General features: G+C 47.9%; 2 protein-coding genes across 3 annotated transcripts in view; one reads left to right on the plus strand and one right to left on the minus strand.

Moving 5' to 3' along the window:
- FBXW8 (F-box and WD repeat domain containing 8) overlaps positions 1–7,358 on the minus strand; it is a 52,621-nt gene extending 45,263 nt beyond the window's left edge. Inside the window, exons 1-2 of the mRNA XM_075515782.1 lie at positions 7,012–7,358; positions 3,771–3,875 (exon numbers count right to left, since the gene is read on the minus strand). Of these exons, the coding sequence (XP_075371897.1) occupies positions 3,771–3,875; positions 7,012–7,296 (390 nt within the window). The 5' untranslated portion in view covers positions 7,297–7,358. The remainder of the gene's footprint in view (positions 1–3,770; positions 3,876–7,011) is intronic.
- Positions 7,359–9,450: 2,092 nt separating this feature from the next.
- HRK (harakiri, BCL2 interacting protein) lies at positions 9,451–20,273 on the plus strand. 2 transcript variants are annotated; one of them, XM_075516663.1, is made up of 2 exons: positions 9,451–9,762; positions 17,958–20,273. In XM_075516663.1, the coding sequence occupies exon 1, from the start codon at positions 9,451–9,453 to the stop codon at positions 9,712–9,714; it is 264 nt and encodes an 87-aa protein (XP_075372778.1). In that variant the 3' UTR covers positions 9,715–9,762; positions 17,958–20,273. The 2 variants fall into 2 exon arrangements, with proteins under 2 accessions (XP_075372778.1, XP_075372779.1); XM_075516664.1 differs by having other exon boundaries at positions 18,010–20,273.
- The last annotated feature ends 2,234 nt before the right edge of the window (positions 20,274–22,507 follow it).

Here is a 22,507-nt window from a genome sequence, read left to right on the forward strand (position 1 = left end):
TTCCAAATCTACACTATGTACAAACTCCAACAACGATCAATGACAACATCTTACAGAGTTGTTTATAGATTTAGAGTCCCCAATTTAATTTTGTCTTTAGTGTTCCTATTCTCTTTTTACTACAGTTCTCAACTGTTCTCAGCAAAGAAACTTTGGTTTCCCCTGAGCTCCACACAGGAACGGTTTTATACCTTATAGTTCAGCGAGTAATAATGTTCTGAAGGACTTCAAAGGCTTTCGCTGACATAGGTTTTGCTATTTGGTTTTGCCTTTGGGGGATTCCGCCCCCCCCCCCGCAAAAAAACAAACCCCACCTTTTCCATCAAATCCTAAATTTCTTCTAATCCTGTCTAAATCAACTGGCTCAAATCCTAATGAAGGTTTATTCATCCCTCTGCATCTGATAACTGTCTTTGTTTCATTAGGTTTATTTTCTTTCTGAGTCACACAAAGACATATTCAAGGTTCTTTCACTGAAGCCGGGGCCTCAATTAGAAATATCTGGACTTTCAATTCAGTACAATACGTAGCGCCAAATAGCATTTAATCCAAAGCCATTCAGATGCACATTTACCAGGTGGAAGCTGCTCATCTTTTCAATTCACAGCCATAATGTTATTTTAAGTCTCATCCTGAGCCCAGGATATCCTTACCCATCCGTTTCTCTGCTCTCTCTCTAAACTATGGGGAGGATGGATGATTACTTTTACCCATATACAACCTTGATGCCAAAGCATGCTCAAAAAATACATGAGATTTTATTTTTAAAAATGTCTAAACACTAAAAGCCGAACAGTTTGACACTTCCAAAAGCTCTAGAGGCAAGCATCTGAAATTCTGGATTTATGCAAGACAATTTATTCTTAAATTCCTAGAAAGAGTCTCCCTTGTCCTAGATACATACACAATTGTTGTGTTGGTAAACATTTCTAAACCATCTCTCAGATGAAGACACTAACAGTTCAAAGCAATTTCCCACTGATCCATTCAGAAATAAAACTGCCTCAACATTGCCAAAATTCAGTACATACTGTCAAGAAGTTTTTCACACCACAAAATGCAATTTATGCAGTCTCTGGCATTTACTAGAAAGCAGTAACGACTGTAAGTATATGGAAATGTTCGTAGATGAGACATCACCTTATCACAAAGCTGAGAGCCTAAAGGTCAGGTCCTCAGGCCACGAGTGAAGTTAATTGCAGGTATCTGCAGTATCAGCCCCAAATAACACAAGAACTTCTGATACGTTTCAATTTGTCATATTTGTGGTGTCCCAAGTGATTATTTTTCTTTTCCCTCTACATCATGACCAGGAGGAAGGACTGACTGTTCTCAAACCCACCCATCACAAAAGTCACAAGAGTCGCTCATAGCATAAATATTTCTTTCAATGGTCAGAACACAATCAAGAGGTACTCATAGGACCGGCACAAAGCAGAGGGAAAATTTTGCCATTACTCTGGACTGTTCTGCTGACACCTTAAGTCCTGCATACCTTTCTCTTTGAATTATAAAGATGAGATATCAACAGGGACTGGTCTGCTGGATGCTACTGAGTATCTCGCAACTACTGCGAACCCACCAGAGCTCAGGAACTGATGACACCATTAATTTACATGCTGCACATGGCTTTCATATTTCAAGTGCCCTATGGATAGTTTGTGTTTTACAGTACTAATTCCAAGAATCAAAGAAAAGCTGTGGGGAAGAGGGGGAGGGAGAAATACCAGGGTGAAATTAAAGTTCTCCAGAGCAGCCTGTGGTGTGATTAAATCTCAAAGAGGCTCCACAGTCAGGCTGCTTTACTGTTAGTCGGTTACCAATTTGGCATAAAGAACTAAGCAAACAGGTTTTCTCCAAAGTCACTCACATAGTTCGTGATGCCAATTCCACTAACTGGCCCAATTTCACTAAAATCCCAAGGCGCCTTAATAAAAAAACCTTTCTACGATAACACCGTAAAGCAGCAGGGCTTTCCATTTAACAGAAGAGGGCTTCCCCCCCTTCAAAAACAAAATAACCAAGAGAAAAATGAAAATGGTATTTATTTTTATTGCTTTGCTTTTTATTTGAACACTTAAAAAGAAGCCAGCTCTGCACTAAAAGCATTGGATATTCATCTCGTTCGGAAAGCCTTGTAAAACACTGGGCATTTGCTCAGCTACCTGTCAGCTGCCACATAGGATCAACTGACTCGTCTTAGAAGGCAAAGGAGAAATGTGGAAAATTTTCTCAGTGTTAAACACATCTTATAAGAATAGGTTCAAGTTAAAAACCAAAGCGCGAGAGAGAAATCAAGTACAGCCCAAGCACAGAGAAAAGCAGCAGCCCTTCATCAGCCAATCTTTTTACTATGCCATGAGGTAAATTGATCATGCCTAAGGGGGGGGGGAGACAGAGAAAGAATAACCTTGAAGTAATCCACTTCAAAAATGCAATCCTGTTCCATTTCACAGGATGCGGCCTTTACTGATCGTATATCTCTACCTCAAACGACAGAAACTCGAGCATCATCTGAAAGCTTCACAGTCTCCTGGACAGCGCCAAAATATAATCCTAGAGAATTTTTTCCTCTGCAACAGAAGCCCTGTAAGAGGAGTTATTTTTCTTCTAACAGTCCTTGTTCATAAAAGGCATTAGCAAGTCAAAGATGCAATAACCACCTGTAGCTATTTAACACTATGACTTGCTCATACTGAATGTTAGAAGCCCAATTTCATTTCAATGCATGTGCCATTTGGCTAATACTTGTGTCTAGTTTACCATCCACAACAAAGCTATACCCTGTCTGTCACTTTTCAATTTTTACATGTTAACATTTCTTTCTCTTACAAACAGTCCAGGGCATGGTTCAAGTGAACACAAAGAATGGTTTTGGTTGCATTTTTGTGAAATTGCAAGATGTGCTTTGTACATAAAAGCTCAATGAACACCAGCCTGAGAGACTAAACAGTGGCGATGGAAGAAGCTGGCAATGACTATCCACAATATTCTACTCTATTTCACAGGGTAATCAGCACTTGCCAATTAAGTTTGCTTTGAAGACTCATTCAGAGAGGAGGTTCATCATTCAACGTGTGAAGAAAGGAGATAAAGAGGCTCAGTAGTGTGGGCTGAAAGTATAGTCAGGTGTGTGTGAGTGTTTAAGCTAGTAAAGCTACTTGAAGAGACAGGCAGTTTACAACCACACATAAATTACAGACCATGTCTGAGTACAGACTGGTGAAAGCATTATCTTAAAGTATCACCAAAGAAACATATAAACCCCTTGCCAGGGCAGAGGTGGGAGGAAACCAGTGTCATTAAAGAATTTAGCCTCACATGAAATTACTACAGACAAAAAGTTACTACTGCAATTTTTATGATTCAAGTCACACACCGAAAAGTGGGGGGAGCAGCTTTTTTGCCATGCCCTTCGCACTGCAAAGTGTTAAGTTCTAAATACTGCAGCAAGACACTCACTTGTTTCTAAATACATTTACTTGAATCAAAAGATCTCTGCAAGTATTTGTTTTAAATTTTAAGGCTTCACTTTTGTTCAAGCCACAAATGTTTTATTTAACTCTACACAACTGCAAGCTATAAATCCAGCTCATTTACTACTATTTTTTCAATTCAGCTTTGGAAGTATTTCCAATAAGCAAAAGCACAATCAGCTGAGCTACTAGGGCTACCATACATCTTCCCTGCATCAAGGTGCCTGACTGTTTCTTGAATATTTCTGCCTATTTTACATGGGATCAGAGAAGCAAACTGTCAGCAGCACTTACCTGAGCACACCTTCCCAATTCAGTCTTGCCCAGGTACTGAAATATCTTCAATGCCAGTTCATAAGGCAGCTGGATATCAAAGAAAGGAACCTCATTTATTTCATTCTGAAAAGACAAAAAGATAAAATAATTTGTTAGACTTCTTTAATGCACAGCTAGATAGTAGCAAAAGTTACCATAGTATGAGGAAAGGACATTGTATCCTCAGTGCCATCACAGTTCCATAAAAACGGCAGAAGTAATTCTGCCTCTCCCGCCCGTACCGGCACAACATCAGACAGACCACGCTGACGTGAAGGGACGCGAGCTACTCTTTGTTCTCTCCAAGTCATGTCAGGTAAAGAATACTAGAAGGCTAAGTGGAGCTAAAAAGGACAAGAGGAAATGGCCTCAAGTTGTGCCAGGGGAGGTTTAGACTGGATATTAGGAAATATTTCTTCACCGAGAGGGTTATCAAGCATTGGACCAGGCTGCCCAGGGAAGTGGTTGAGTCCCCATCCCTGGAGGTATTTAAAAGCTGTTTGGATGAGGTGCTTAGGGACATGGTGTAGTGGTGGGCTTGGCAGTGTTAGGTTTATGGTTGGACTCGATGATCTTAAAGGTCTTTTCCAACCTATACGATTCTGTGATTCTGTGATAAGGCTTATCTATGGTTAGATGGCACAGAAAGGCAAGACACAAGTTCCAGTAGAAAAGTTTCTTTAAGGTTTCAGCGTCAAAAAGACCAAACAAAGTAAGCACTTTGAAGACATATGCCCATTATTAATTTCACTTACAAGATTTCAAACACAGATGATGGAAAATTAATTACTGTTTTGATATAAAACTGAATGGAGAAGACATTACAGTTTGTTTCTGTCTTTCATTAGTAACATTAAAATGTCTTTTTAATAAGAAATATGCTGAAAGAGTTGCTGCTTTAACTGATTAAGTATCTCAAATAAAAATGTAAAACCAAATAATCCATCACCTAACAGCTGAATGGTGCACGTATATTTTTCCTAGTGGGTTGTTTTTTATTTTAACTACATAATTATTAAATCTTCTTCCTGCAGTTATCACATCAAGATTTGTCCTCTCCCTCACTTCTGTCTGGATATTCCAAATTTTTATACTATATAATAGAGAGCAAAATCAGCCCATTCTGACCATTTCTACATCACCCATTTTGAAGTTTTGCTCTCTAGTGTTTTTTCCTGGTTTCTGTACCCCCCAGGTGTTCCCCAACACCTGATCACTCTCCATCAATCCCCATGCACAAAATCAGCTGCTCAGTGAAAAACCTATCTCCATTGTTCGCTGTCAGAAAGTCAGATCCCAAATCAGGATCATCCCCCGCCTCTTAGCACCTCTCTAGCCCCAATACCTTTGTTTCTTTGTAGGTCTCTTCTACAACTACTCCCTGCTCATTTAAACCTGGACGCTTTGCAGTGCCAATGAAGTGGCAAAAATAGGCAACGCTGGGGGTGTTTAAAGTACAGTTACAAGGAAAAACTACTGTATAATATAGTTGTGCGAAAGTTTTTAATGCAAAAGGTATTCTACACTAGGTAAGCGTTTAGACAGCACAAATATGGGCAATGTTCCCATTAGGTCTTTTTAGCAAAACAGCACCAGTTTATAAACACTGGAACCTCGCACTTGTGCTGAAGTTACTTAAACTAGACCTGTGGCCAGCCTCCCTCCTTGTCCACAATTTTTCTGCGCAAACAGCTCCCTTTCCTCTCCTCTCCTTTCCCTCTGCATGAGGATCACTGGCTCCACTCCCTGCTGTGGATTTGCAAGAAGATTGTTTGCTTTCATGTGATATAAATCGCATCTATTTCCAAAGGGAACACCAAAGAAAAATATAAAAGGAACTCTAAGAACACATCTCCATGGCCACATGCAGACAGACCTCAAGCTGGCCAGATGTGAACCAGCTCGGATCCAGGAGCCGCATAACCATTTTAGAGCAACGCGCTGCCCAAACAAATAAGATGAGCCATTCGGCAAGGCTTACTAGCTCTAGGCTTATGAGCTCAGGCACAGCACCACTATGAACAGACCGCTTCCAAATTGTAGTTGACTCACGTCCAACCGGCAAAACCCGGTCTGTCTGCATGTATCCAAAGATATCATCAGAAGGACAGACTGCCTACAGACAGACCGGTACAGACACAACAGTCAAGACTGACAGCTCTCTCATGAAAAAGGGGGGCGGGAGAAGAAAAAACAGCTTACACAGATTTTTTTTTTTTTTTTTTTAAACTAATCTGCAAGAGTATTTACAGTCAAACTGTAAGCACGAGCTTGCGACAAAGCACAAGCAACGGCTCATACTAATTCCATTCTAATGCATCCTTAACATTAGAGACAGATCAAGGTCTTCCCTTCCTACACCCCAAAAATTCACACAGCTTGTCGTTAGCACAGTGCTCACCGCTGCAAACGAAGCAGTAATGTTAAGTCAGCACCAGCCTGTCTAAAAGTCTACTGGAATGAATCCAAAAATCAAATACTGCCATCCCCTCTGAGACAGACTCGGGCTCCTGTGGGCTAATGGAGCACTAATTCTGTAAATGGATTAATTTGTGCCTTGCAGACAGAAATTTAATCTGTTCCTTTTAATTTTTTTAAGCAAAGAGTAATTAGTCACAGTTAGGTTAGTGAGAAGCAAGAAAATGGGTTTCCCCCCTAGTTTTCCTACGCTGTAAATAAAATCTCTATTGCATTTAGAGGATTTACCAAAATAACTTCTATCTGGTTCAGAACTGTATTTAAGACTATTTCCAAATTAACTAACTCTTTTATTTAAAGATTAATACTTGTTTTTTTACTACACTGCTGTGCACAAAGCAGGATATCCTTAATTACTGCACCTGCATCAAACAGCCTGAATATGCAACAAAATCTTTCCTAAGAGAAAAGCCCCACCGTCTCACAGGAAGAAAAGCAGATTTGGGAGGGTTCAACCCTTGTAAGACAAAACCTATTCAGAAGCTGAGGTTACAAACAAGCCCACAGGAACCCAAAAGTCAGCGTCCCCCTTTCTCACCCCATCCCCGAGAGGAGGCGCAGGCGGGCCCTGCTCGCTGCTCCCGCTACAGCGGCCCCGCCACGACCCGCGCCATAACCCCCACGGCTCCCACCCGCGCGACCCCTTCCACGCCTCGGCCCCGCTCCCACCCCGAGACGCGGCGCCAGGGCCGCCACAGGCGGGGCGCCAGCCCAGCGCAGCCCCAGGGCCGCGCAGCCCTACCAGGTCCCGGATGAGCTGCCCCAGCAGGTCGTCGCCGTCTCCGTCCCCCGCGGGCTCCTCGGCGGGGCGGGCGGGCGAGGGGCTGCGGCAGGCCGGGGCGCCGCCGTCCAGCAGGCCGCGGGCCAGCGCCAGGTAGCCCGGCTCGCTCGACTCCGCGCTGCGGCGGCTCCCGGGACCCGCCGCGGGCTCCGCTGCCGCCTCCCGCCGCCGCCGCTTCGCGCCCCCCGCCAGCTCCTCCCGCCAGCGGCGGCGGAACAGCTCCAGCTCCGCCGAGCCCTCGGCCATGGCGGCGGGGCCGGGCCCGGCCCAGCCTCCCGCCGGCCCGGCCCGGAAACCGCCCCCCTCGCCCGCGCGTTCCGCCGCGCGAAGGTTCCTACCGCCGCCGGGGCGGGCCGGGGCCCGGCTGACGGGGGCCGCCGGCCGCCATTTTGTGGGCCCGAGGCGGGTGTCTCTGCTGGGGCTGCCCGCGCCCGTCGAGCACACGAGGGGCGGCCTGGAGGCCTAGGGGCTGCTGGCCCAGCAGCCGCGGCCCGGCCTTGGAAAGCTGCTGGCGGCTGAGCGAGGGCTGGGGCGAGGGCAGTGTCCTGTGCAGGTGCCCTGGGCCTGGGCTCTAATGGGAAGCCCTCAGCTGCCCCCCAGCCAGGGCCACCCGTGTGGCCCCCCGGGGGAAAAGCAGCTCCCAGAAAAGCAGAAGAGACACCACTGAGTGGGTCACTGCCCACAGCGGAGGCACAGAGATGTGTTGCTCTGCCACCGGGTGACAGGCACAGGTCGGCCCATTTCTTCCACCCGTTTTGTTGGCCAAGTCCGAACCGGAGCCTGCGGGCAGGGGTGGTCCTGCCCCGCACCATGTCCGTTACACCTCCTGGGGAGGATGTGCTGCGCTGCTCAGCGCGCACTGAATCATGCCCACATCCCCTGAAGAGCTGCCACTTTCATGGCGCTTTGGGGAGGAGATGACGTTTGCTCCGCACCCCTCCGGTATCAACCCACCTTGTTGCTTAAAGGCTGCCTTTCAAACGATGAAAGCCAACCACAGAAACACGGCCACGGAGCTGCTATTGCTTCAGCCAGTCCAGCTGCCCAGAGGAGTGGAAAGGCCACAAGTATTTAAGTCTTCAGCATAACTTTCTGGAGGGCTTGGGAAACTTAAACAGGTAAGCAATACTTGTCCACGTTTAAGTCAAACAGCTGGTCCTCACTGGGCACTGGTGAACATGCTAAAACGCGTGGCCCTTGCTCTCGGCAGCAGCTTGTGCCTGTGTACCTCCACCCTCGTGTCCACCTCCGGCTGCTGCTGTTCGGCCATCCTCAGCGGCCACTGGCTGGTTTTTCTCCTTTGCAGCTTGTTGCTGCCTGTGCAGTTTACAAAACCCAACTTAAAGAACACAACCAGGCATTTTGGATTCCAGGAAAAACCTGAACTACCTCATTTTGAGGAGGAATTCCTGTATGTAGGAACCCTGCAAAAGATTTGTTCTCCCTACAAAACAATCATTTGAACTTGGAGGAGGATCTCCCTGGGGTGCATACGCTGACCGTGGTGAGCCCTGCAAACGGAGGGGCTGCGGAGCAGGAGCTTCCCTTGCGGCGGGATGCAGGGCTGCTCCAGGCGGGCAGACGGGTTGGGAAGAAGGCGAGCCCCAGGAGGGTCTCCTTAGACCCCTTCGCAATGCCAGGGTGATCTGCTAAGGAGGTGGCAGCAGCCTCCCTGCCAGGCGGAAAAGAAATGGGCCAGTTTGGGGTGGTTCCTGCCCCACGGGGAGCTGCAGGGAGCCCCCGCTGCCATCCCAGGGCTGATGTGCGATGGGGAGTCCTGCCTGGGGGTCCCAGCCCTACTGGCACTTATGGCTGGGGGGGCTCCGCATCCCCCTGGGCGAGTGCCTGGGGGCTGCGCACTCCTGCCTCGGCCACCCGAAATGTGATCAGAATCGGTGACGCTTTGGGTGATGAAATCCCCTCCAGCTCCACGTAATCCCCTCACTGCCCCGCTGCATCTCCACGCCGTCCCCTCCATCCCACACTGTCGCCTGCATCCCCACACTGTCCCTCCATCCCTGTGCTGTCCCATCAAACTCCCCCCCATCCCCAGATAACAAATTGTCCCACCACACAGACGCCGCTCCCTCCGTTCCCCCCGAGTCCCCTCCTCCCACCCTGCCCCTCAATTCCCCCCGTCCCCCCGCCCACCCCGCCCCTCAACTCCCCCCCCCGTCCCCTCCAGCCCCACGCTCTCCCCGCCGCTCCCCGCACGCTGGCCCCCCACCTCAAGCTCCCCCGCTCCCCGCTGTCCCCGTCCCCCCCCCCCGCCCGCTCCCCGCGGCCGAGCGCCGCCCCGCGGGGGATGATGTAACCCCCCCGTCCCCCGCCCGCCGCCGCCCCGGCCCGCCCGCCCGCCCGCACACGCCGCGGCACTCGGCGGCGAGCGGCGGCGCAGCCATGTGCCCCTGCGCGCTGCACGGCGGCCCCCCCGCGCCCTGCCCCTGCAGCCCCGGCCGCGCCGCCCGGCCCTCGGCCGCCGCCCGCCTGGTCGCCGCCCGCCTGCGCCGCCTGGGCGATGAGCTGGAGCAGCGGGCGGCGCGGCGCAAGGCGCGGGGCCGCGGCCCCTCGGCCGGCCGCCGCCTGGCCGCCGTGGTGTGCCTGCTGTGCGCCCTCACGCCCGCGGCCGCGCTGGCCTGGCTGATCCGCAGGAGGAGCCTCTAGGCGAGAGGGGCGCTGGCCGGAGCGGGGAGCAGGCGGGACGCGCAACAGGTCGGCACCGCGCCGGGGGACGGGGCGGGGGCGGCTGGGCGGCCGGCGGGGCTCGGCACGGGACGGCACGGCACGGGACGGGACGGCGTGACCGGGCGCGGCAGGGTACGGTGCCGCCCGGGGCGGCTCGACAGGGCCGGGGTCGGTACAGCACGGTACGCCGCGGCCCGGTACGCTGCGGCCCGGCCCGGCATGGGGTGGTCCGGCGCGGCAGGGTCCGTCCCGGCAGGGTCCGTCCCGGGGGCGCGGCTCGGTAGGGGCCGGGGCCGGCAGGGGGGGCCCGGGCCGGCGGAGCGCGCTGTCCGCGGTACCCACCGGCGCGCCGGGCTGCGGCGGCTGATCGCGGCCGCGGCAGCGCACGGAGCCCCGGGCTGCGGGTACCGGTGCTAACATCACACCGACCTCTCCTCTCCTCTCCTCTCCTCTCCTCTCCTCTCCTCTCCTCTCCTCTCCTCTCCTCTCCTCTCCTCTCCTCTCCTCTCCTCTCCTCTCCTCTCCTCTCCTCTCCTCTCCTCTCCTCTCCCTTCTCCCTTCTCCCTTCTCCCTTCTCCCTTCTCCCTTCTCCCCTCTCCCCTCTCTCCTCTCTCCTCTCTCCTCTCTCCTCTCTCTCTCCCCTCCTTCTCTTCTCCTCCTTTCCCAGGACTCCTCAAACGCCCCCTTTCCCCTTCCCCAAACTTTCACGGCTTCCAGCCCTGTGCCTCCCCTCCACCCGGGTCATCTATGCTCTCATGGGGCAGTTTCAGCTTCATGCCTGCACTGAGTGAGCCTGTGGCCCCAGTGGGCCAGCGGCAGCAGCGCAGGGCAGCTGGGGGGAATTGGAGCAGGTCCCGTGTTGCCCTGACTGCCGGCCCTGGGAGATGGAGGATGCTTGCCCTGCACACCCATGCCTGCCAAGCCTCCAGCCCTCTTGTGAGTGGAGGAACTTCCCCTGTGTCCTGCCCTCCCCCGGTGGGCTTTAGACCCATGGGTGCTGTGGGACACCCATCACTAAGGTCCCTGGGTGGTGGGATGTCCCCACAGGACCATCCAGCAGGGCAGCCTGGCACTTTGGCTGGCTGTGCTTGGCACTGTGTTTTGGATAATGTCTTGCCCAGTGCCAGAGGCTTTCCCCAAGGGGGGTCCCAAGTCACCAGCCAGGGAAAAGCATCCAAGCCCAGTTACTGCTGGTTCCTAGAGCCCCCACTGCGCTCCAGAGCCACCGAGCAAAATAGCAGCAGGGAAATGGGACTTACCTGGTCCTGTAACACTCGTCATCCTGGTGACACCTCCTGGGCTGGTGGGGACAGCTTTGCACCCTCAGCCCTAGGAGCATGCGGGGATACTGAGCATATGTTGGGTCACCTCAGGGATTTTTGCATGCTCTGAAGTGCTCTTTGGGACATGGATTTCTCCCCACAGCCGTGAGGAGCAAGGGCTCCTATTTTGGGTGCTTTAAATTATATCTGTGAATGTCCCCCAATGTCTGTCTCTGTTCAGGAAAGACCCTAAGTGTATGTCAGAACTTTCAGCATGCACTTATATCCCACCAGCTCAGATAGGGTTTAGACAAGAGCTTAAAATAAAGCATTTGAAAAATGCCACCAGTACTGGGCTGACCTCATACAAGTTCAGCTTAACTGGGCTGTTTGCAACGCTTGGGTCAGACCTTGGCTGTCAGGAATCAGGTCTTATATTGCAAAATGTCTTGCATGCTTTTTAGGTGCATGAAGTACAGTTAGATACCTATGTACAGTGTGGGAAAAAGTATGGTTTTCGAGAGAGTTTAAAAGTAAGGTTTTCCAGCAGGTATGTGTGTTTGCACTGCGCGCGTGTGTGTATGCCCTGGTGTATGGGGGGCATTGTTGTCGTCTGTCTGTCTGAGCCACAACTGCTGTGTCTGTCAGCAGGTTCAGCTGGTTATCTTTGTAAAGCTTTCTTGAAAACAAAACCAGAACAAAACTAGGTTTTTTGATGAATCAAAGCCTCAACTTCTATAGAATCATCCAGGATGGTGTCTGCAGAGCTGTGCCCAGCAAAGCCCTCGGAGAGTGTCAGTGGCATGGGGCAGGGGTTAGAGACGTGGGACTGTCATCAGGAGCAGAACTTGGAGATCTTCTTTCCTTTCCCATCAGTTTGTGGCAAATTTGATTCTAGTGTTTGGAAGCAAACCCACCCGTCTGACTTGCTCGCCTCTCTGAGCTCAAAAAAGGTTGAAATCCAACAGGGACTGCAGTGATCTCCCTTATTGAGTGTCTCAAGTGTCCTTTTATTTCTAACAAGCCCAGGGAAATTCCTCCCTGCCCAGTCTGGGACTTTATGCCATGTAGAGAAGGTGACAGGTGAGAAGGGCTGGCAGAGAGAGCCTGTTCGCTGGCCCCGTGGATCCGTGCACACACTCAGCCCAGACTTCCTGGCAATCCCACGAGGCCAAAGCTGTTTGGATTTTTTAGTTTTTGTGAAGTTTTGCATAGCTTTGGTTAGGCAGATATTATTTTTTTTCCTAATCTCTTCTGCTGTTGACTCTGTGGAGCCCTCACCTCCATCTGGCTTTCTGCACTTCAGGTCCAATAATAACCAGTTGCTTATAAATTGCTTTGATAAAGACGCTATAGAAAAGCAAAGCATTGTACTCAACACAACTGAGGCGAGCTCCTTCGGCATGCACAGACCTTCCTCACAGCTTCAAAGGCTGCCACAGACAGGACGTGCTGAGCTGCCTCCAAATGCTTTGGGGCTTCGTGGACACAAATACAAATGTAAGTCTCTGAAAAAAAGATCCTTGCGTGTGATATGAAGCAGTTTCAGGGATAAAGAGGCCAGATGTGGGAGAATAACAAGCTAGTAGCAGTCTCCTGCTTGCCCCTATGCACAGCGGACTGGCCTGTCCAACTCCTGGCAAGCTTCTAAGGCACAAGTGACCAAGCTGCAGATGAAAATACAATGCAACCCCAGAATAATTAAATATATCATCTACACCTCAGTTTCTGGGTTATTTTTGCCATTAAGAATCTTTTCTATTCTTCCTGAATAGTAATTTGCTCACACCAGTTGAGGTATCTGATTATCTGCAGTATCTCAGCCCAAGTGATAGTGCAGTGAGCTGGGTTAGACTTAGAGATGTGGTAAGACAGCAGTGTTTTATTAACTCAGCGGAGTATTTCTGAACAAATTACGTGTTTTTCTGCTGTCCTCAGAGACACTCTGCAGTGATAATATTGTTCTGCAACGAGATGGAAAGTCCAGGCTCTGAGTACTTGTGATCTTGGGTTTTCATGGAACAGCTCATAAGAGGAGAGTAACTTGTAATGTGCTGCAAAGTCAGCATTTGTCTTGTGATCTAGTGGTTGCAGAAGGAAGAGAGAAGTTAGAGGAAAAGGCCAGTTTCAGCTTGGCTTACTACTTGAGTTCCCCTCCTGCTTGTTCAAGTGGTAATAGTGTTTTGCATTGGCTGCCGTGAGTGTACGTACTGTTTCTGAGGAAGAAGGTTGGTAGTTGTTCCCTTGGGTCCTTGTGGCTTTACACAACAGTGCAGCTCAGGGAATAATCCTGTGTACCAGGGAACTTCTCCTGCTCTCACAGCCCCCATGTGATGCCAGTGAAAGCAGGATTAGGGCCACTGTATGTGGCCAGCTTCTTGTATCTGTGGCCCATGCTTGGGATTTGGGGATGAATGCTTTGCAAATGGCAGTTTTATAATATATAATCTGACATCACCTTGAAATATCCAGCCAGGGCATGAAGTATAGTTGTCATGTGCCAGTTTGGCATACAATGTCACTTGTATTTCGCTCTATTAGTTCAGAAGTGGCAGTGTATTAAAATCAAACCCTACTTGTCCCTGCCAGCTTCGCCAGCCTGGTTCTATGCCCACTGTGTTGCCAGTAATTCCCCCCACTGTTTGCTGCGAGGTTCATGCAGAGCCACTCTGTCCAAAGTCTCAGTGCAGTTAATTATCTGTATTAAAATTGGGTTGATAAGCTTTCTGGAGATGTCACACTGAGCTGTGCAGGAGTGCAAAGAAAATTAAGGACCAGAGGCAGTACAGCTAGCGCAGGACTAAGCCGACTAGCTCAGCAGTGAGCTGCAGTTTTGCACGAGGACAAACATTCAGCGTGTTGCACCCCGTATGCATCCCTGACACAAAAAGGTAAGCGCTGTTGTTTATCCTCCTGGATAACTAAGCAAGAAGGAGGCTGCTCTTCCTAGTCGCAAGCATCCTACTCAAAAATGCCAAAGGCCCCCACTTGCCCCAGCTTGACAGTTGAGTTGCACGAGGAAAACCTTCAACATTAACTTTCATGATAAACCAGCAGCAGAGTTTTCAGAAATAAACAGCAGCCCAGCAATGCCTCTTTCTGCAAATGGACTATGGCCAAGCAGGCCACTTCCGTGTGGAAAGATTGGAGCCCCAACATATTTCTTTACCCCGTCTGGGTTCCTTGATCTTCCTGTGCTAAGATGTCCCTGACACACTATTCTTCCGAGTTCTTCCCTAGTAGTTCTACGCTTCTTTTGTCTTAACTCTCAAACCCCCTCCTAATTGTTTTTTGGTCTTCCAAGTTACCCTTCCATCTCCCACAGAGATGCTAATGAAGTGTGAGTGTACATGGATGCAGGCTGCTTGGGAATTTGACAGGGCTCATGCCCAGCCCTTGTTTTCTCATTAACCTGCTGCTGCGTGAGGAAGGAAGCAAGAGTGCCTTGTTTTGTCCCTGCCTCAAGCTTTCCTGTAGCAATCCAAGCCCTTGAATATTTTTTTTCTTTAAATATATCAATAACTGTTATTTTGTTCATTAGGAGTGGAACATGTGCCAACTGAATTGCCTGTGTAATCCATTTAAATCAAGAAGTTACATGCTGACACGTTAGCCGTGAGCAGAACTCCTTTTGCCAACTGCTTTAGGGGACATGAGCTCAGATTCTCCTATGGCTTTATGCAGGTGGTACCCAAGCATGGCTTTGCGTCCCGTCTCTGAATAAAGATTAGTCAAAGAAATGCTGAGATGAGACTAGAGACCCCCTACCCGTGTCATTTCATGCCCATCCGACTCAGCATCCCAGAGAAGAGCAGCTTGCTTGTTTTTGGTAAACACCGGCTTAGCAAGCTGTGTGATAAAACTGTAGGATTTAAGGCTGGAGAGTTCAAAGTAATTCAGAAGTTGAGATGCATGTATCTGTCAAAAGCAATGGGATGTGTCGAGGCTGGCTGAGATGGTCTTGCAAATACCAGCCAACGTGATTTGTTGTCTCCCAACCTTATTGCTTAATAGGTGCAATGAATAAGAGCAACTTTCTGAGCAGAATCTGCCTCTCCCTAAATGACCAGGAAGAGAGGGCTACATCACCAAAGGGAATGTTGGTTCCCATGAAAAATTTCAAAGCAAGTGATTTTTTTATCACTTCGATCCACGTTTTCAACAGACACCACATTTTTCATATAGGAAGTCAGCTGGAATTCCTTTTTTTTGTAAGTAAATGAAAAATTTTGCTAGGAGTGGACAATCCTCCCCAAAAGTTTCAACACTATAAGAATGACACGTAAAGAAACAATTTTTCAGCAGCTCTGCAGAGGGGATATGCTGGCACTCTTTCCAACTTACTATCCACCCCAGTATTGCAAATGGGATGTTGTTTGGCTTTCCTCAGCCTTTTTCAGACCTGAAGTCCCAAATTTTGATCTATCTGCTGAGTGCCTATTGTGGGAAATTTGGAGTAACTCCACTGAAGTCAATTGGGTTGCCCTGGATTTACAGTGCTGTAAATGAGATCAGAATTTGGCTCAAAGTATATTCCATTAATGAGTCAGATACTGGCAATGCAGCCAATATGCACCCAGAAATGGCTTTAACACAGCCTAGATATTCAAAATTGTTTTATTGAAAGATGGGCTGAAGGCCAGGATTCTGGGGTTCTCTTTTATTCTTTCCATGAAATTCACCTTTATGCAGAAGGCCAGCACGAGGCTGATGCAAAACTTAAGAGCCATTTAAGCTCTTAGAATAGGGCTTGTGAGGTGCATAAACGTTGTGCTGAACTCTTTGCCTGCCCCATAGCAGATTTATCACTCGGAGTTCAAGACGTTCTAGGATTTATCAACTTTTACAGGTTTTTATAGATTTTCGATATGTTAAGTGACACAGAGAAACAGTTTGTAAAATATAATGACACCAAGGATGATGTTGCAGGCCGTAGATGGCACAGTAGGACAAGGGTTCGCAGATGGCAATTGGAAGTGCTACGACAGGAGAAATAATAAATAAGGATTCAATGTTTTTGCTTTGGAGGAAATCCTTTAATCAACTCCTGAAGCCTTGATTCCAGCGTAACTTGAGTAAATACCTCACCTCTTTGAGTGTAGGCAACTGCATCACAGGCTCTTCTTCTATATCGCCAGCCCTGTTTCTCAGTACCCCCACGCAGCTCAGGTTGCGCCCTGCTTTCCCACCCCAGCAGTGCCGATGTGGTTAATTATGAAGACCTCTCTATAAAGACGTCTTGTGTGGGAAACGCAGGTGCCCAGAATCTCCTCCTTGTGCCGTTTCACAAGTCTAGAGCAAGCCATGGTGCTGGCTGTCTGTGCTCAGCATCGGCCTAGACCTGCGTGTGCGGTTGTGCAAATGCAGGCTGAGGTCCCGGCAGGCTGGTGTGGGAGCGCAGGGCTGCAGGAAGGGCTGTCTCCCATGCATGCAGGCCAGGAGGCTGAACGGCGACGCATTTCAACCTCTGGGCTACTCATTGACAGCTCTTTATTGACGGTCTGTGCTCTGCTGGCTGGTTTTGTGTAGCCAGTATTATCATGCTCATACTTTCTCAAGTAGTGAACACCTTTCCTATTTACCTTATGCCAAAAAAACCTAAGTAGCTCTGCAAAAAACCTTTTCAAATACCTCCAGTACTTCCAGAAAGTGGGAGTGTATGTGAAAGTCTGTGTGCATGCAGATACAGAAGCCACAGAAACTGTGTGGCTAGCTGGTACCCTTGATCACAGCAAGGCAAATGAAAATGTGCTTCAAGTCTAGATGATTCATTCTGGCTTTAGTCCTTCAAGCTATTTTTACTGTTGCTTCAGATTCCTCAAAACTAGAAAGCAAGACTGTAAACTGAGGGAGGGAGGGGTTGTAATTGCCACATCCTGCGCGCAGCAGCAGCCTGAGCAGCTGACGGTAACCGGGATAAAGCAGATATGGTTACATCTTCTGAGGCTGAACCAGAGACGTTCTAGGTCACTCAGGGTCCATCGCAGCACCAGAATTTGCCCACTTTCCTCGCAGTGGAGGTTTCAGTTCATCTCAGAGGCAGTGCCACTGAATCGTGATAACTTTCCTGCTGGCATAAACAGGGTAGTACTACAGAAGAAAGGGAAGTGATTCTGGGTTTACATCAGAGTAATGCCCATCAGAATCTGCCCCAAAGCTGTTTGCCAGCCCTAATTACACTCTGACTTCATAGCTGATGCAGTTGCATAGTCAGCTACTCCCCCCTCCTTTCTCCCACCCGGGTGAAATCACCTCATCCAGAAGGCCAGCAGAGATTTCTCCACTGAGGTTTTTATAAGATCACTCACTGTCACAGTCTCTGCACACTAGACAACACAGTCTGAATGATGGGATCTACCCCAGCAAATGCCGGTATCAACAAACCTAGGTATAAATGCGGGAAATGGGAATTTCATAGTAGATGCCCCTTGGGCACCTCTCCTGCTAATTTGCACTTAGATAGGTGCCTTTCTCTGAGCACTTTATTAATTAAGGCTTGCAGCCCACCTATGAGGCAAATAAGTCATTACTGCCCTCATTTTACAGCAGCAACTGAAAGAAGTGGTTTGCCCAAGGCCACAAATCTAATCAGTGGCAGAACCAGGAATGAGTGAGTTCTTCCAGTCTCCTGTGATACTCAGTGCACCCCATTGCCTACCTGTAACAAAATTAATGGCTTCCCTGAAAGTTAACATTTTTGTTAACGTGATGTAAATGAAGATGGAGCACCCCAAAGAATGAGCCTTGCAAAATGAGAGCTCACCAGAAATCCTGCAGTAGCACAGGGATAAAGGCGTAATCTCTTGTGTTGAGCCACAAAACCAGCATCCCCATAAATTATGTACCTCTTCTTGTCAGTAAATTTAGCAGGAGGGTTCAAGCATAAATTTAAAAGAAGCTTTTATTGTAACCAATGCATCAATATGATTAAAACCAAACACAATTCTTTTGCTTTCTTAGGCTGGAGAAAACCCTGTGCCCTTGGAGAAAATTGTTTCCCCTTTTCCGACAGGGAATCCAGAGCCTGAGCAGCAGCTGTGAAGAGTGGAGATAAAGAAAGAAGTGGAAGATGTTGGAAGTGCTTTGGGCAACGTGAAGAAGGATTTGCACGGAAGGAGCTGTTCAAGGGCCCAGCAGCAAAACAGAGACACATACATGCTTATATATAGAAGAATGTAAACCCTCCTGTATGCATACGTTAAAACGTGCATGCCTTGTTGAGAACGTAAGCAACATTCCTTGTAGATGATGGTGGTCTGAGCATTCGTGCTCCTGCAGTCTGAGTCAAAAGATTAGTGATGTCCTTGCTGTAATGCTAGCATTTTCTCCACTGCACCTTGTTTATGGCAACATAAACGTTCCTTCCAGTGCAGCAGGATGAAAAATAATCTATACGTCCAGAGTTAAGTAATATCTTGAGAGACCAAACTTGCTGCAAAATGGGCATGTCCTAGCCGTGGTGGTGGGGGAACAGGTGCTTAGCAGCTTGGACAACAGACAGTTGTGTGTGTATATATTAAGCGCGATAGCACCAGGTGAGATAAGCTTTTCTTACGACTTTAGTTTCTCTGGTGCTATGTTTAATATTTGTCTGGGGCTAAACTGCCTCTCTGTGGTGCTACAGTTTCCCCAAGAGGATGTTCTGAAACATGGGACAAGGAGAAATCTATTTTGGTTATTAATATTTATACACAAGATAGCAAAAAATAATACTTGTTGAGAAGGTGCTATTTTTTTCTTTCTTTCAATCTCTGCAGAAATTAAGACAAAACAAATAATCTAGCCCAGAACTTTATAAAACTAATTTTCTTTGGGGCAGTTCTTTTTCTTTTGACGATTACGGAGCTTGGGAAGCAGCATTCACTGAGGTGGCAAAGACACGCCAGCTCTTTTCACTGCAGTGTACGTGTCAAAGTCTGCTAGTGCAGAATCTCCTACAGCCCCGGAGCTGGGTATTCTCCTGGATGGTGATTTAAGCAGTCTCAAATCCCATGAACCAGGGAAGAGAACTATATCTAGACGAACCGATAGAGTAGGGGATAACAGGAGAACTTGTCCTTAAAAGTCAAAGGGCTTTTTTCAGTCTAGTACTGAGCGCTTTTTTTCTTGTAGCCAAAACTACCTGTCAGATTCAGGATACCGTCCAGATGCTATTTACAGTAATTATTATGCACAGTTTTTTAGAAACATTTTTCCCAGCTTCAGATATTTGCACCAGAAGATTGTCCCTCTCATGGCAGGAGGGAATTTTCAAAGGCATAAAGGAATGTTAACGCAATTTCCAAAGGAAGTTTGGCTCCTCGTCTTTTAAAAATACTTCCTAACCCTCGCCCAGCCAAGGAACAAGCTGAGTGGTCACTGTGTCCCAGTCAAACGTTGCATTTTTCACTCCTGCAGGAGGAATGTTTCTAAGCAATCTAAAAGCTAAATTCCCCCTTTATCAGATATTCACCAATGTGTTTTGGGCCTGTGCACACATATCCATGGGTATTATTGATCCAAGTCACTTCACAAACAGCAGAAAGGGCTATGCTGAAAGAGCAAATTGTTCCTAATGAGTAACCTTGCCCTGCTTCATATTATGTGCGGTGTTGGGAGGGATCATGTAGCTAAGCGTAGTTTGTCTGTTGATAGAGTTTGGATGGCTTCAGAACCACAGGGACCGATATAACATTGTCCTACCATTGGTGGCCTGATGCTCAGTAATACTCGGCATCCTGTACTCCTTCCTGGCTCAGCCTCCTACTGAAATAAGTAAGAATTCTTCTGGCAAAAGGAGGAGCCTCAGCTGATTTCAGCAGTGTTGCAAGTGCTGCATTAGTGACTGCTGGATGGGGCATAGTCTTAAAAATACTTTCTGCAAATCACTCAAACGAGGAAGTGAAATTGTGTGTACGGTGTTGCACAAGTCAAATTTGGAGAGAAAATAATTGATCAGGAAGACTAGATGCGTCACTTTGCTATACAGGACACACAGCCTGCCGGAGGTCCTCCCTCCACCCCTACACAGTCTTCCCTCACCCCGCGTGTGCACCCCACGTATGCAGAGGCAGCCTTGTGACAACCCATCCGGCGTAGGAGCTGGCTTACATTTCTCAGTGCAAGAGAGAGGGCTCTCCCACATATTCCTCACCTTTAACAACTATTAGCTCCTGAGTTCTGAATGTTGAACGAACTTCTCACCCGGAGTATGCATTATTCCATTTTCCCTTGCAGCTTCTGTGTGTACAGTTTGCACTGCCATTGCTTGTCCTGCCATGCTGGCTAGTTGGGTCTGCAGCCTTCTTGTGGCAGCCTGAAGTCTGCAGGCTTCTTGTGGCATTTTTTCCCAAAGAGGCAATTCCCCTGAAACAGCACAGCAAAGGGAAAGGAAAAAAAGTTCTGTCCTTACCGTAGCGTCCTCACCGTGGGAAAGCCCCTTGAATCAGTCATCAACCTCAGTGGCAAAGCGATTGGCTAATCTCCCTCAGTCCTGCCCCACTGCGGACAGGCTTTTCTGTAAAAACCCCAGCCCCCCCAGAACTCCCAGGGGAGCAATCTCCTCTTGGTGGTTCCCAACATTCAGCAAAAATGTTCAAAGACACATGCTGCCTCTTATTCTCATGAAACAACCACCAAACCTATGGTGCTTCCCAAGTGTAAACAAGAGCAGGTCCGGTATCCCAAATCCTGCTCTAATCCTGATTTGCTTCACTTTTGTAGCTCTAAATTGGTGGTTTAGCTGAACCGAGGGTTATGTTTTGGAGACTTCCATCTATTAGTTGCTGGGTCAAGCAAGCTTTGCTAGAGAAACAGCTTACCAGCACTTTATAGCCAGCATTCACTGTACATAAATCAAATTACTTACTAGAGGGTATGTATTTGTCAAAGCCTTACATTTTCTGGTACAATTGCTATTCTTGAATGCCTCCATTTTTTGACAAGGGGTGTTTTTATCCTTTTTAAAATATCTGATTTAACCCTGGTTGATGTTTGTATTGGAAAAGAAAGCATGCTGTATACTCCCCTAGTGCTGTTCTTACTGTATTGCAACAGCTGTGCGAGATGGTGGGGGGTCCTGTACCATACTACTGGGTAGGAAACCAGCACAGTTCCTCTCTCTTGCTCCTGGTTTGTTTTTTTTTTTTTTTTACAGCAGCCAAGAAGTCATTGATTTTGATTAGCTTCACAGTTGTGCCTCCGCGAAGACCAGGGAGTGCTCTCTAAATGAAAAAAAAAAAGACCTCATCTTAGGTTTCAGCAGACGGTGCGTGTGCAAGCCAGAGGAGGAGGTTATGAGATCATAGTCTATATAGAACGCTGCATAATGCGGCTGTGAGGAAAGTCTTTATTAATTTTTAAAGCAGCACTCCACCAAGATAGCTCCCATCACATATTGGAACTTCATATTTCAAGTTAAAAAAGCAGTATAGTGTGGACTACTAATCAGCTTCTCTCCCCCTGCCTGTTAAAATAAGTCCTTTGGCCAAATTAATTCTAGGATAGCACCGCTGTTGGTTGCAGACAGCTGGGTTACACCCAGGACAGAATTTAGCTCATTCCAGATTCCTTCCTTTTCTCTCTTAGAATGATTTTCAGTAGGTAAAAAAATACGGAATGGGACCAGTTCTCCCTCCTGTGTTGTACAGGAACAGCAATGCCTCCTGTGTCAGACACTTTCATGTGCCCAGGAGAGGCATCACCCAATAAAAACATACAGCAAATCACCAAAATCAATGAGTTGTCAGTGATGAGGAATGAGAAACCCATCACGCTTCTGTTTTAGAGCATGTAGGCATGCAGAAATTACACTAATTTAGCTAAGCTCATTACTAAAGCAATTTACTTAAATCAGAAACACTTGTTAAATCAGTTTAATCCGATTTGTGAATTTGCTTTGTTTCTATATCTTGCTAAAATTATAAGGGTCTTACCTCCGCTGCAAAAGCAGAAGCAGTACCTTCTAACGAAACCGATTACAAACAGATTTGGCTAAACCAGTGCAAGTTTCTATGTCCATGTGCACCTCGGAATCAGGCACTTCTCCCTGCGGCCTCGTAAGACGAAACAGTTTGGTTAAATACTGCTATCACTGCAGTCCTCATTCAGCAGGCAGAGGAGAATCTCACTTTGGCCCAGGGCAACGGAGAATGGGGAAGCAAAACTGAAGGAGACCTTTCCCTTCTAAGAACTGCACTACCGTGCACAAAATGGTTCATGTTAAGGACAGAACAGTACATCTACCTTAATATTTAATTTCCTACAAATGGTTTTAAAATGTCTGTCCATGATCTTGACAGAAGTCTGAGATATATATAACGAACTACCTGTGGCTCCAAATTAAATCCTGGACCCACATTTTTTGTCCACGTCAAAACGTCCTGGCTATATTCTACCTCCACAACAGGTGAACGGTATCTTCACAACTTTTCTTAGGGCAAATTTGCTTAGAGCAAATTTGATTTTGAATCCAAGCTTCCAAATTAGCCTCGTTCTCGTAAAACACTCTGCAAGGCACTGCTTGCTGTCTG

The sequence above is a fragment of the Mycteria americana genome, chromosome 13, assembly GCF_035582795.1.
Source record: "Mycteria americana isolate JAX WOST 10 ecotype Jacksonville Zoo and Gardens chromosome 13, USCA_MyAme_1.0, whole genome shotgun sequence".
Taxonomy (NCBI): Eukaryota; Metazoa; Chordata; class Aves; order Ciconiiformes; family Ciconiidae; genus Mycteria; species Mycteria americana.